The sequence below is a fragment of the Hemitrygon akajei genome, chromosome 12, assembly GCF_048418815.1.
Source record: "Hemitrygon akajei chromosome 12, sHemAka1.3, whole genome shotgun sequence".
NCBI lineage: Eukaryota > Metazoa > Chordata > Chondrichthyes > Myliobatiformes > Dasyatidae > Hemitrygon > Hemitrygon akajei.
In genome coordinates, this window is record NC_133135.1 from 58,910,466 (window position 1) to 58,925,329 (window position 14,864).

Consider the following 14,864-nt stretch of genomic DNA (forward strand, 5'->3'; position numbering starts at 1 on the left):
TACAGTCAGCCCTCCTTATCCATGGATTCCGCATGCGCAGATTCAACCAACCGCGGATCAGGAAAACCCGGAAGTTCTCTCTCTAGCACTCGTTGTTTGAGCATGTACAGACTATTTTTTCTTGTCATTATTTCCTAAACAATACAGCATAACAACTATTTACATAGCATTTACATTGTATTAGGTATCATAAGTAATCTAGAAATGACTTTAAAGTACAAGCAGTCCCCAGGTTATGAATGAGTTACGTTCCTGAGTCCATCTTTAAATCAGATTTGAAGTCGGAACAGGTACATCCAGTATTATTTAGCGTCAGTTAGTCAAACATTCTTCTTAGTATATAGTACATATTTTACCTTTCTATGCATATAAAACACTTAAGAAACATACGTATTTCAATAATTAAACCACTGCACTGCTTAGTAATAATTGTAACTTTCATCGGGGCAGGGCCTTTCACATGTTTCATTAAAATTGTTCAGATCGTTAACCGACTGTAGTCTAACGCTTTTCCAATGATCGATGGCGTTTCACCTCTTTCTGATCGCTTTATTACTTGCACCTTATTTTCAATTGCGATCGTGATTATTTTCGTGAACAGAATCACTGCGGATTCAGAGCTGCACTGCCAGATCCTAATGTCCACTGCACTGAGACATGTTAAATAAAGCCCGGGGTTCTGCTGGCTCCTAAAGCCACCGCACTGAGACAGGTTACATAAGGGACTTGAGCATCCACGTTTTTTGGTATCCACGGGGGGGGGGGGGGGGGGGGGGGTCTTGGAACCAATCCCTTGTGGATAAGGAGGGCTGACTGTAGCTGTTTATTGTGTAAGATGGTAGGTTTGCAGAAGTAATATCATCCAGGCCCAGTGTCCGGGTGACACAGTTTGATTGGTTTGAACCAGTCAAGTTGAATTGAATAAGAGAAATCTCCTAAGGCATGAAGTTGAAGGCAAAGGCCATGGAACAATATGCTTGTAGCCCTGGGTTATATTCAACTGGAAGATGACACAGGTCAGACAGATGGCCTCGAGCCAATGAAACTAAACCATCAGAGATTAATATAATAAGGGAAAGAATAAGAATGAAGGATATTGGGAGCACAAGCAATGACAACTCTCTGGAGGCCGCTTTCATCCATTGCAGATGGGGATGACCCCACGTCGGGCATGTGGAGATCACATCGGGACCACGAGGAATATCTGGCCAAGCGTAGACTCTTTTTCCCAGGAATTATCTTTTCTTTTCTTTCACTATTCATGAGGGTTCAGCGAAATTTAGTAAGTGTGCAGTTATTCAGTTGTGTAAATGTGCATGCTTGTGAACCGAGCCAAACAGGTACTTGTCAGTAAATATAAATTCTCTCTGTGCCTAACTGATCATTATTACTAAGGGGTAATCCTTGCAACACAACCTACTACCATCTCTGCTTCCTAACTTGAAGCCAATTTTGAATCCACTGAACTACAGTACCTCCCTCTGAATTCCATTATGCCTAACATTCCAGGCCTACCTCCCATGTGGGACCTTGTCAAACATCTTGCCCATGTCAGAATAGACAACATCTACTGTCCTACCCTCACCTACCTTTTTGGTTACCTCGTCAAAAACGCTGAAAGGTCAGTCAAATACGACTTCCCATGAACAAAGCCTGCTGACTTTTCCTAATTTGACTATCAAATGCTGGTAGATCCTGTCTCTCTGAACCTCAAGTAACGTCCCCACTACTGATATCAGGCTGACCATCCTAGGATTCCCTGCCTTGACCTTACTACTATTTTTTTTTAAACAATAGAAAAACATTAGCCATCTCCCAGTCTTCAGGAACATTGCCACTGACTAACAATAAAGCAACTACTACCATCCTGGTAATATGCCTTCCAAAACATCTTCACTTGTTTCTTTTACCTCTTGAACAACGACTTTTGCCTCAGTAAACACCAATAAGTGTTTAGGTTAAAATCCCACCATCTCCTGCAGGTGGGCCCTGCTAATCTCGAAAAGGACCTACACTTCAGGAACCTCTTGGGATTTTCCTCACCCTTACATGCCAGATCCATCTCATACCCTCTTTGTTATTTTGATTTCCCACTGACAAGTATTTCTAATCTCTTTAAGGTCATCAAGTGATTCACTCAATTGTGACCTCCTAAACAAAATGTATGATTCCTTATTTCTGTTGGCCAGAGCCTCAGTAACTCCCAACAGCCAAGATTCTGGGTAGAGAGGATTAGAGTTTAAAAACCCAAGTCAGCACTGGAGGCAGTCTGAGGGGAATGTGCAAATGGAGGTATTCTCATGCACTGGCCCTTCTTATTGGTAGAGTCTGTAAGTTTGGGAGCCACTGTCAGAATAACCTAGGCAAGTAACTCCAATGCATACGGTAGATGGTACACACTACAGCCAGTGGACTGGTGACAGAGAGAATGAATGTTGAGGGTGCTGAATGAGGTATGAATTATGTTACTATTTTCTGGATTGTGTTAAGCTTCACAAGTTGCTGAAACTTCCCTAATCCAGGCAAGTGGAGAGTATTCCATGACTCACTTAACTTGAGCCTTGCACAAAGTGGGAAAGTTTGTGGAGGTAAGTCACTCTTTGTAGGATACCCAGCCTCTGACCTACTTTTGTAGCCAATGCTATCTGTGGCCATTCCAAATGAGTTTCTGGTCAGTGATCTGCACGATGGTGCTGGTCTGAGCTTTGAAATGGAGATGCTCCTGAACGGGTAAGATAGGTGATGAAGCTCTCGTGTTGGTGCCACTTTTGTAGCACAATTGCTTGCTGCTTGGATCAGTTTGCATCCAAATATGCTGAATGCAGGCACAAGCTGATTTACTTGATAAGGAGTTTTAAATAAAATCAAATCCTGTCCAACTGTCAGTGAACATCTCTAGTTCTGACATTAATAAGGAAGGAAAATCATTCACAAAATAGTTCACGATGCTGTCCTACTGCTGTAAGGATTGACCGCAGCAACCTCAACATCTTTCATCATTCAGGTATACTCCAGTACCTGAAGTACTTTCCTCTTGTTGCCTATTGGCTAATTCTACCACGTCTTTCTGACATCACGCTTAATCAAATGCTACATTGATGTCAAAGATGAAACAGCCCATCAAATGTATCTCTGAATCCACAGAACACAGAAAATACCGACAAAAATAAGCCAGCTAAATTGGAGACTTTGTTTAAATGCCATTAAAAACCAATGAGAAAATTAGGCAATCACTCAAATCGGTTTACTAAGACTATTCCAAGTTAAAAACATAATTTAGGAGAAATCTTGCCTGCTTTCAGCATTGGTCAGGTTGCCAGTACATTCATTCACCTCCAGGGGGCACTCACAGGGGCACTCACATTCATTCTGTTCCATTCTAAATAAAAACAAGGTACACATTACATGAGAACATAATTGTTAGCCTCTCACCAACTTTTCAAATAGATACACTTCTTTCTTGTGCTCAATGAAATAATAAAACACTTCCTTTTAATTATGTTAACACTCTCCCCATCCCCAAAATCCTGGCCAAACTCCTTCAAAACAAGCTTATAGAATCTAACATCAATTATTGTTTCAAAGAGGATAACTACTTGCTGAATAAAAGCCTTATGTGCAACATCACTGTTGTCCTATTGTCATAAAGAGCCATAAAACACTGAGTTATCATTTGGAGTATAAAAACACAGGATCTGTGCTGTAGAAAAGAATATTTCCCCTATGAGAATTATAAATTTAAATTGCAATTTGAAGCAGTGCATGGCAAATCAGGAAAACATAACAGCTCCAGGTTCTGCAGGTCAGAGAGGATTGAAAGGTGCAGCATCCCACAACTTATTGTACAACTCAAATCCTACAAGCTTCCTTACAATCTGTCAAGCTGAAGGTGAAAACTGTAATCAGTGCCTCTAAACATTCCTTTAGTACTCAGCATTTATCTTGAGTTAGAGATAGACATTTTCCAGAGAATTCAATTACTTTATCATCCACCTAAAGGAGTCTATGTTCATTATATGCAGTTGGGATATTAATATTTCATAATGACATTAAAGGCAACTGTTCAATCAACTGAATCTCTGCTACCTCACAGAACAATCTCAACCCCCACTGAATTTCCCTGTAACCAATTCATCTCACATTTCCAAAAATTCTATTAACCCACCTACATGAGGATTAATATACAGTGGCCAATCAACCCTCCAAGTGGCATGTCTTTGGGATACGGGAGAAAATCCATGCAGTCACAACGAGTTCTTATAGAAAAAGAAGTGAGTTTGGACTAAACCCAGGGCACTGGGCTGTGAGGTAGAAGTTCTACTAAGTGTACCAAATTGCCTTATTCTCCATCTTTCTACCCCTCTACCACCCCGTTTCACCTCCATCTGCAAATTTGACCACAGACTTTAGAAATGGCATGAATAATTGAAGGACCAAAACACTTCATGAAGAACCATTACTTATTAAATAAAATTAACTCCAATCTTCACTTCCACAAGTGATATGACATCTCTGTAAAGCCAGGTTATTCATCCTAAGAAGATAAATAGCCTCATCACTACACATTGGGATGAACGCAGTGGAAAGTCACCTAGTAGGGATCATCTTTACAAGAGTACCCCCAATGGGGCAAAACAATGTAGAACATAACATTAGATAGGAAACAGCTCAGTACACAAAATTTTTGCCTTTTGCTTAATTTCATTGACAGGCTTTAACAAGCCTTCCTCCTGCTAATTGCCAATCTTTACTGAGCAAACCTTGGAAATGAGCTTCTAAACATATAAAGTAAGCTACAAACACATAAGAAACTGAAATGTAGTGTCCTTAGAAAATGTCATGGCACAAAACATTAAAGTAGACGTACAGAATTCCAATCAATTTACTAATATTTCCAACTACTTGTGTTCACTATTTATTCTGAAATTTAAAGTTCAGCAACACATCCATAATCTTTTAACAATATTAACTTGGATGTTCCATGATTTAAAAAAAATCTCAACAAATGGGTTAAAAAAGATAATGGGCTAACAAAATTTTTTGAACAGACAAGTGTATTAAGTTTGCCTGGGAGGAAAAGTAGGGGGTGGAGAATAGGCATTATGAGCAGAACAGGAGATAGAGGAGGAGGATGTACGGGGAAGGTAAACAGTAATGAGAATCCTGCCTCTGGGATGGGTTGGCTGTTGGTGGGAACGATATCCCATCAGATTCATTGCAAGAGAAATGGGCAATCTGTTGGACTTGAAAAATACATAAATGTGGTGTTAAACATTAATGTTAGATACTTATCAGTTATCAATATAGAGCATTTTGCAGCTAAAAATTCTTAATGCAATAACATTATTTACTGGAAATGCAGTGCAAGTATCTATTCATCAAGCTTTCTTCCCCAAGATGACAGACTAAACATTTTAATTATTGTTATGATACAAATGTGAAATTGATAAAATCCAAAAGTCCATAAATATGATGCATCAATAAACTTATTGGAGGCTCTATAAATTACAGAACTTGCATCCTAAAATTATTAGCAGTAACAATATTTACATGAAATTAGCAGCACAAATCTGTTCAGTAAGGTGATATTTTACAAAAATGGCTGGAAATGGTTCTAAATAGTTTGCATTTAAAATACAGATAATATAAAATTGGTAAATTATTTCAGAAGATCTCATTTAATTCTTATTTCTCTTGCATACACAGATTAACTTTGTATTAGGTAACAATTTCAGATAATGCTCATTCCCATTTTGTGCCAACATAAATGCCAAGCTATCTTCAATTATGAATGGCACTGAAAATCTACTAACTTATTAACCTCCTTATGATGTTAATGTACAATTCTAATTAAAGTTGAGTGACACAACACTGACCTGTGACAGTTCAGGCAAAGTCTGTCTACCATGCTGCAGGCACAGAAAGCAAGTGCATCACATGTTTCATTGACAATTCCAAGAAATGCATTGGTGCCAGGAATCCTGGTCAATCGGTACTTCGAGCAATGGCTACCATGAACAAGATTTGTCAGATCACCCTATCAAAACAAAATGTACAGTAATATCATGGAAAGAAAGTAGTTTCGATTAAACCGGGTTAAAGATCATATTACTGCATTCATGTGATCTTCTCGGGGAGCTAAAATTAACCTCGTTATCTCTGATTGAAAAGGAAGCTAAGCATGGGATTCTAACGTTGGCTGGCGTAAATCACACCAAATGGTTTGTGACAAATTCTAGACATTTTCCAGACTCAATTCATTCGTATTGCTTCAGGTAGACGTTTAAATGGCTGCATTTTGCAAGACTGCAGGCAAATCCAGCACAAGATGCAAGGGATACTTGGAGGAACATTGACACACAACTAATGGAAAGGAATGAAAAAGAGAAAACTTGCACACTAATAACATGACAATGCAGCATTGAAACCCTGGTGGAGAAAACTTGCTGTTTATGACGATTGTGTGCCACACCAGCTCCAGAAGGCAGTACTGAAGCATGGTGTAAGACAGTGAAGCAGAACTTCACAAATGAGGTGTATGAGCTGCTAGCAAACCCAGTGGTGATCATTCCCTTCACTCACTATTACATATTTAATGCAGGGCTGTTAACATAATGGCACTCAAAAACTACCTTTGATGCTTCTTTTGTGCAGAGGAGCCTGTGTCTACAGAAATCACCTGCCAAAATGAGGTACATTTCTCTTTGTTACAGCTATAAAACAAACAGTCATAAGGCACAGATCATCTCTTCAATGTTAAAGCTGAGCTCATTGTTGTATGCACAGGTGCAATGAGAAACTTGCAGCAGCCTCACAAGCACACTGTATTGGAGACAGTGCATTCACACAGAAAACATATTAAAACAGTTCAGGGCGGCCCTGTAGAGAGTGGAACTTCGCTGGCAGTTAGCAGCAACATGCTCTGATCGTACCTGCTCTGTTTGCAGCCTTAGTTAATTTTCCTCCACTAAGAAGGTTCTCATTATTGATGAGCAATGTGACAAAAAGCTACAAACTAACCAAAGTCATCTTTCCAGAACATTAATCTTAACCTTGGCTCTGTATCAGGATTTTTCCACCTGAAGCGAGAATGCTGTGGTTTCAGGTCACACTTACTGGATTTAAACACCAAAGTTCAACCTGATTAATCCAGACCAGTTTTGAATAGTTAGTGCATCCTCAATACTTGCAGGTGGAAAGCAAAGGCCTCACCTGCCTTCTCAGGTGGAGGGAAAATTTCAAATGGCAGTATCTGTAGGGCATTCTCTCCAATGCCCTGGGCACTATTTGCTACTAAACTGACCCTGTCTAAAGTTACGTTACAGAGAAGTTCTTCCAGCGTTAAATCCCTCTGTTGTGTGTCAGGAGAAATAAGAATGTTACAATACACAATAAATTAGACTTCTGTGCCCACAAAGTTGAGCTGCTGTTTGCATTGGCTTGCCAGCAGAGAAAGCTCATTCCTCAAATGTGGCAAGATCCCAGAGCTTCTTCCAGCAACCCGGGGCAAAGATTTCTGAATTAAGGATAGAAAAAAAATATTTAGGACATGATTCTATTTAGTTACACACACAAAATGCTGGTGGAACGCATTTTGTGTGCGTTGCCATCTGCAGGTTCTATTTAGTTGCTGGTGCTGTGAAACAAGGGCACTTTACTATGGATGGCAAAAAGCTAAGTTGTCTTTTCAATAATATTTAAAAATCGTGTTGAATTCGTATAAGACATTGTTGAGGCCCAACTTGGAGTATTGTGGGCAGTTTTGGATACCTACAGGAAAGATGTAAACAAGGCTGAAAGAGTACAGAGAAAATTCACAAGGATGTTGCTGGGACTGGAGGATCTGAGGAAAAAATGAATAGGTTACCACTTTATTCCTTGGAACATAGAAGATTGAAGTATGCAGAATTATGAGGGGTATGGTTAGGGTAAATACAAGCAGGCTTTTTCCATTGAGATTGGGTGAGACTGCATCTAGAGGTTGTGGGATAAGGGTGAAAGTGAGAAGTTTAAGGAGAACATGAAAGGAAACGTCTTCACTCGGAGGGTTGTGAGAGTGCAGAATAAGCTGCCAGCACAAGTGATGCATGCAAGCTCGATTTCAACGTTCAAGGGAAGTTTGGATAGGGTATGGAGGGCAACAGTGCAGCTGCAGGTCGATGGGAGTGGGCAGTTTAAATGGTTCAGCACAGGCAGATGAGCCAAAGGGCTTGTGTCTCTGCTGTATTTTTCTATGACTCTATGAACTCTCAGATTCAAAAAACATCATTAGGCTCACCCCAGTTTGGAAGATTTGAAGGCAATTTTAAATTAAGAGTTATAATTCTACACATGAACAGTATTCAATTTTCTGAAAATTGCAGATGGATTTAGTTCAACCATCTACATATTTAGAATTTCCAGACATGTGTGCCTATCAAACAGCACATTTTGATTTGTCTGATTACAGTACTTTATTAAGACCACGATCTTTAAGTGAGATGACACATATTGCACATGCACCGTGCATTTCTAGAAATAGCCTCCTCCTCCATACATGGAGGCTACTGAAGCTGCAGTAACATCAATTATCAACACGATCTTTCACCATGAATTTGGTTTAAAAGGGCTAAGCAGAGCATGTACGTGTGGAGATTAAAAGGCTGCTCCTACTTATTGCAACAACCGAGGCACTACAAAATCACCCAGAATAGGTCATTTATCCCTTGGAATCTGTTCCTGGTTTCTCCTAAAGTGACAGTAAGGCTCAGAAGCTTCTGTTCTGACTTGCAATGCCTCTGGACAAAGTACTTTGGAGTTTTGGAATAATTTCTAAACCGCGATGTTTAAAGACAGACTTACTACAATGCTGGTGTTAAATTTGTAGAACCGCTGCACTGTTCTGTCACTGAAACTGTTGCAAAGATTCTTCTTCACAAAATTAGGATGATTTAGAATGTCATTTGCCACCAGAGGTTCCTGATTAAAAAAAAAGAGAAAACATTTAGTTTCAATTCTACTAAAATGTTACAATTAATTGCATAGATCTTCAACTCTCTGAGAGCACAGCAAGAAAAGACGTACATTTCATGACTGCATCCACACGTTGAAGAACTATCATTATTTACTATTTTAATTCTTACTACTCAGAAGTCCGTTCTAATGGCCGGTATCTGAATCAAATTGCTGGCTTGTGCATATGCCTCCATTTGTCTGATATGGGCATATGGTCTCCTTTTGGAGCACGTTCCATTCTCTTACATTATGATGGGGTTAATTAGCTCTCATTATTCACAGGGGCCTGCAGGAGCTTAGCTATTTAAATCACAAAGGTCATCAGCACAGGGCACTCATCCACCTAGGATCACTTAAAAATGTAACAGTGTTATCCAGTAACAGACACAGCTATGGAGTCACTGTTTTAGCATTAATTTCAGTGGAATTCCTAGCAAATAGCACAGATAATACATTCACTTAACACTTATCATAACCTAAGAAGAAGTGGGCACCACAATCAATAAAAACAAATGCATACTGAGCCAGCAGGCTTACTACTTTATCACAAATTATAAAAATGCTGAAGTGCATATGGACGTGGTCTACAAGTACCAGCATTGCAGATGTGCTCCAAGGTTACATTTATTAGTCAGAAAAGCAATCGACCCCACCTAGATTTCCTATCTGGCTGATAGCTAAGTCACTGAGTTACAGTGAATTATAAAATTGGATTATCCAAAGTCACTGAGAACATGCAAGTCCTTTTGAGGATCCATCAGTTTGGGCAGTCATTCATTAACAATGCTCCCAAACACAGCCATCTGATTCTGGTATCCAGCTATTTTGTCTACCTCAACGAATCAGATTCAATCCAGTATTTTATCTCCAGCAAGAAAACACATTAAGAAGCCCAATTACGTCTTTGTAGAAGAAGTCTTACAAATTCAAGTAAGTTATTTCCCTGGTGTTTTTTTTTAAACAAAACCTCCATATACCAAGTCACCTAAGAATTAATGGGACAAATCAACCATCCAGTACTTTGACCAAGTAGTGAGCAGTTGCAATGCAGTTTGCAGTGAAGGTATACTCTATATTTTTAAAAAAAGAATCTCTGCAAAGCTACACATTCACGTGATTTTCCCCCCATTACTTTGTGGGTGATATGTTGCTGCTCCACAGGTGCATGGCCTTTGGGGTCAATTAGAGTTGGGTGTGCCAAGAGATAACCTTTGTCCTCCATGATAAAGCACCTAATGGAAGAAAGTCAAATTAGCTCAAGGTAATTCTCAGCAAAATTAGCAGCTAATGCTTTAATGTCGCAAGTAAAAAATATAAATTCTAATCAGAAAGCAACATCAGGCAACTTAAAACATGTACGATATATTATAATAAAACTTGTATCATAAATGTACCAATCTGAAGAAATGATGACCTTCCACCAAGAATTGAAAGACCACCTAAATATGCATCCCGCCCATAGATGTAGAAATAGCCTTTTCTTAAAAAAAAGAGGTCAAATGCAAAATGACTGATTTTCTTCTTTAATAGATCCTGAGTCTTTACAAAGTTGGCCATCCCTTGGTTGGAATTACCTGATTTTGTTGCCTCCATCTTGATTGCAAATGGGTAGCAAATCCAAAAGAACCTTGTAAAAGTATCGCAGGGTGAAGTCCACTCCCATTACAGCCACAGCATGTCCTGGTGCCAAAAGAGACCTTGGGGAGAAATTTTAAAAAACAGTACTTTGACATATTTCTTACCAATGTCTAACCTGAAGTTCCTCTAGCTAACTTCAATGTGCAAGAGTCCTAAACTCCAGAAGTAAATGCTAATGAAGGTTATGAAGCACAATTTCTCTTGTCAAAATATCACTGCATCTTTTCTGCTGCAACAATCAGCAACTTGTACATTCTGATATATTTACAGATGAACATCATTTATCAAGTTGAATGAAATAAACACGGTGATGAATCCGCACATTACCTGGATGAATGAATAGTGTGGCTGAGTGTAACAACGTAACCAGCTCCTCCAACATCAAGATATGGGCCAGTGAAGGTAATTAGAGCAGGGTTTGCCATTGCATGCAGATACCTAGCAACAATAGTCCAATTTTTACAGAATTAGAGAACTCTCCAAGGGCATGATTAAAAGGTTTGAAGATAGTCTTGAATACAATGTAAAAGATTATTTTCCCTGAATTATGTTGTCCCACACCATGCTGCTCCAGGTTTTTACCAATATCATAAACATTTCTCCATGTTTCTTCCTGGCAGATTCTGAATAGCTTCAGTGTTACTCCACAATAAACAGTGACACCAACACCACATGCAGTCACGAACCCTGGTGCACTAATCATATACTCCGAACGCTCATATTGCTTTGACCATTGGCACATTCACAAGAGCAATAAAGGGGCCTTAATACTGCCCTCAGTGTATGGGCTAGAGAAGGGAGAGCCCCTCGATAAGCAAACAAGATAGCTTGGTGGCATTGCAGCACAGTTAAGAGACTCGCTCCCTCACAGAATGAATAGCAATACGAGGTGAGAGAGATGAAGAACAGGTTCCGCCCCGCTATCCGAAGGTAGAGCGTTCCAATGAAACTGCTTGTAATCCGAAATGTCGTAAATCGAAGAAGCAATTACCATTAATTTATATAGAAAAAAATTTTGAGTGTTCACAGACCCAAAAAAAACCTACCAAATTAAAGCAAATAACACATAAAACCTAAAATAACACTAACATATAGTAAAAGCAGGAATGATATGATAAATATACACCCTATATAAAGTAGAAATATTGTAGGTACGGTGTAGTTTCAGGTATCAAACTCGGGAAGACAGCGAGCCAAAATAGATGTGGAGAGAAAAAAAGAAAATCGGCATATACACGCGTACGTACGCAGATGCGTATGCACGTACATGCATGCGCAAACAACTGCCCGCACAAGGCTTCACGGTCATTGTAGTCTTTCTCGGGGTAAACATACGTATAAAGCGGGCGTCCTTTCTCGTAAAAGCGAAAACAGGTACTAAGGTAGGTCTTTTGTAACAATGAGCTGTTGTAAAGCGAACGTTCGAAAAGCGGGGGCCACCTGAAATTGGGAGTGGGAAATATCACCTTTAAGGCACTTTGTTGAATACGACAGTTTTAAAGGAGTGTGTGTTACTGTTGGGTTACACAGGATGTCCTCAATCACAGAGAAAATACATTCAGTACACTCAAGCAGAAAAACAACCAAGCAATCACTAAATTCAAAACAATACAAACGAACTAACAGACAACTTCAGATGCGACATCATCAAAATGCAGTGTTAATTATACAAACACAAATAACAACATTAATCACTTCAGTGCTCAGACAAACTCTGCTCACTGTGGTGAGAAGCAAATATTTTTTCTCTAAGAGGCTTTGCTTTAGAGGCTATTTGTAACACTCTTCCTGTGGATCCTATAAAACTCACCACTGTCTCCTGGTGGGATCAAATGCTTTATCCATGAGAGAGCCAGGGTAAATCCGAAGCACCCCATTGGGCGTTGCTATGTAACGACGGACAATGTAACTGTTTAGGATGCTGATTTCCATTTGTGACATCCATTCATCTGTTACGTGACTGGTAGCCATGACTTCGTTTCTGACAGAGGACTACACACAGGCAGAGAGAAAAAGAACAGGACTTCTTAAAGATATGCCCAGAACTTTTCAAAGCTGTGAATCAATCCTGTTAATATGCTTTTTTTAAAAATCAGACTGTATAAAATTGCATGGACAGCTTCCCTCATATATATAAAATAAAGATTATGTGCGGATTTTAGAGTTTCAATTTATCCAGACAAGGGAAAGATAATGAGCTTAATTTCACATGTGAATACCTGAAAGGATTCCCTTTAAGAACTGACTTTAAAAATTGAAAAACCTAATGAAGGATCAGAGGTCACATTGCTGGATGCCAGAGGAGGGAGGTAACAAAGAGCAGTTCTAGGATCTCTGAGCCTGAGATTATCATTGAATATAGCAAGAATGCAGGAAGGATCAAACATGTGTAGGTGATTTATTTTCACTTAGGAAAAACAAAAAAAAATTCGTTATCTGTCAACGTATACACTTCACAAGATTTAGGTGTGTAAAGATATTCTTGACAACCAGGTTTTCATTCAGCCCTGCTCTCAAACCCCCTGCTGCCACTGGGTTTCCACACTATTCAATGGCTGAGACATCACCCCGCACTCACTTCACTCTGCACTTCAACTACTGGCTGGATCTTTTTTATTTCTAGAGCGCACTTTGAACTGAAAGGTACTAGCAAAAAGTAACGGCTGAATTGAAGCACAGAACAAGAACTGCAACCACAACACACTGAACTGTATTTATTTCAAATTTTGCTCGCCTCTCTGGCTACTAATGCAACACGTGAAGGGTTAATAACTACTCCACAAGTCCAGGGAACGTATGAGGCAAGATGCAAAATGGCCATTAATGCTACAACTAAAGAGGAAAAAAAATCCCAAGAATACATTTATGAAGGAGTATCTGGCACCAATTTGAAATAAATTTGATCGGAAATGCCACTTCAGGACAGACAGATCCATTTTCTACAGTGGAACTATAATTATTTGAAAATCTGTCACATGCTTCACAGACTTTGTTGTTCTGTAAAAACACAATGTGTACAACTGCGATCTGTCTGGTCACTTATTTATCTCCCATCTGAGAATAATAAAGCAATATTATTAACCACCCACACTTCAGAATAAAGGATCCGATTTTACATTATTGCTTAGCGAACTAAGCATAATACTGTCTACAGAATATTATCTCTTCACCTTTGGCTCTTGAAAGAATTGCTGCACCACTTGCCTCTGAGTTCCAGAGCAGGACTTATGCAGCTGTGAAATTTCTGTCCCAGTCAGCAAGAGAATGTTATGAGTAGGTGGTTATCTCTGCTTCTTTGAATCACAACAAAATATGTGAAGGGTTCCGTTCCCGTGATGCCCTCAGAGATTAAACCAAACTGTTTGCAATCTTGACATCTTGTTTGATTGCAAATATGGTTTTCAAACCCCCACGGCAACATTTCACCCTCAACAAGTTGCAAAATAAAGTTAAACAGATTGATTAAAGTGACAGCACAAAATTTATAGAAATCAAATCTCACTTTGAGTCCTGGATTGGCGATGAGGCGTGTGTTGTCACTCAGATAAGCTGTATAATGCTCCACCATACGTTTGGTCTCTGCTTGACTGAGGTGCTCAAATGGAGATGAAAAGCTGCCTGCAGATAGCATGACAGTGGGGCTTTCTGCAAGAGACACAAGGAGTGCACAAGAATTGAATAAATTCCTCTTAATCATGCTCAGTATTTAATGGCAACTGTTGTTGGCGACGATGACATATTTGAAACTCAGGCCCAATGGATATCTATCTATCTATATTGAAGAAAAATGTCACACTAAGGATGGAAATGATGAATGTGAAACCTGTTGTAAAGAATTTTGCCCCCAAGTTTTCTCCTTTTCCCTTTGCAAATTCTAACTCATGTTGGGATACAGACTCATGGGCAATACTTGGATACCTCACATTGTTGCACAGCTAGATTCGAAACCCACTGGTATTAGGAGTTAGACACCTACGATCCTCCTGTGAGAGTTGGCAACGCACACTTCAAGATGACAAGGAAGTTGACAACAGGAACTTGGGTTCGAGCTGAAAAGGTTACAGCGGAAGCCTTTACTGAATATGCCTGAACCTGATTCTAATTCTGTAGAATGTGGCCAAAGTATTGAAAGGCAGGATTTTTAAAAAAAGAGTTGGTTTATTCTTAAAAATCTAACTGTGTGCTATTAACACTTCAGTTTTAATTCGTAATTGCAATTACTTGACTAATAT

At 39.3% G+C, this 14,864-nt stretch overlaps 1 protein-coding gene across 1 annotated transcript in view; it reads right to left on the reverse strand.

Annotated features, from left to right (window-relative positions):
* Positions 1-14,864, reverse strand: part of cachd1 (cache domain containing 1) — a 178,951-nt gene that overhangs the window by 18,054 nt on the left and 146,033 nt on the right. The window contains exons 15-22 of the mRNA XM_073063198.1: positions 14,135-14,277; positions 12,443-12,624; positions 10,960-11,070; positions 10,569-10,691; positions 10,127-10,226; positions 8,842-8,958; positions 5,877-6,037; positions 3,293-3,379 (exon numbers count right to left, since the gene is read on the reverse strand). Of these exons, the coding sequence (XP_072919299.1) occupies positions 3,293-3,379; positions 5,877-6,037; positions 8,842-8,958; positions 10,127-10,226; positions 10,569-10,691; positions 10,960-11,070; positions 12,443-12,624; positions 14,135-14,277 (1,024 nt within the window). The remainder of the gene's footprint in view (positions 1-3,292; positions 3,380-5,876; positions 6,038-8,841; positions 8,959-10,126; positions 10,227-10,568; positions 10,692-10,959; positions 11,071-12,442; positions 12,625-14,134; positions 14,278-14,864) is intronic.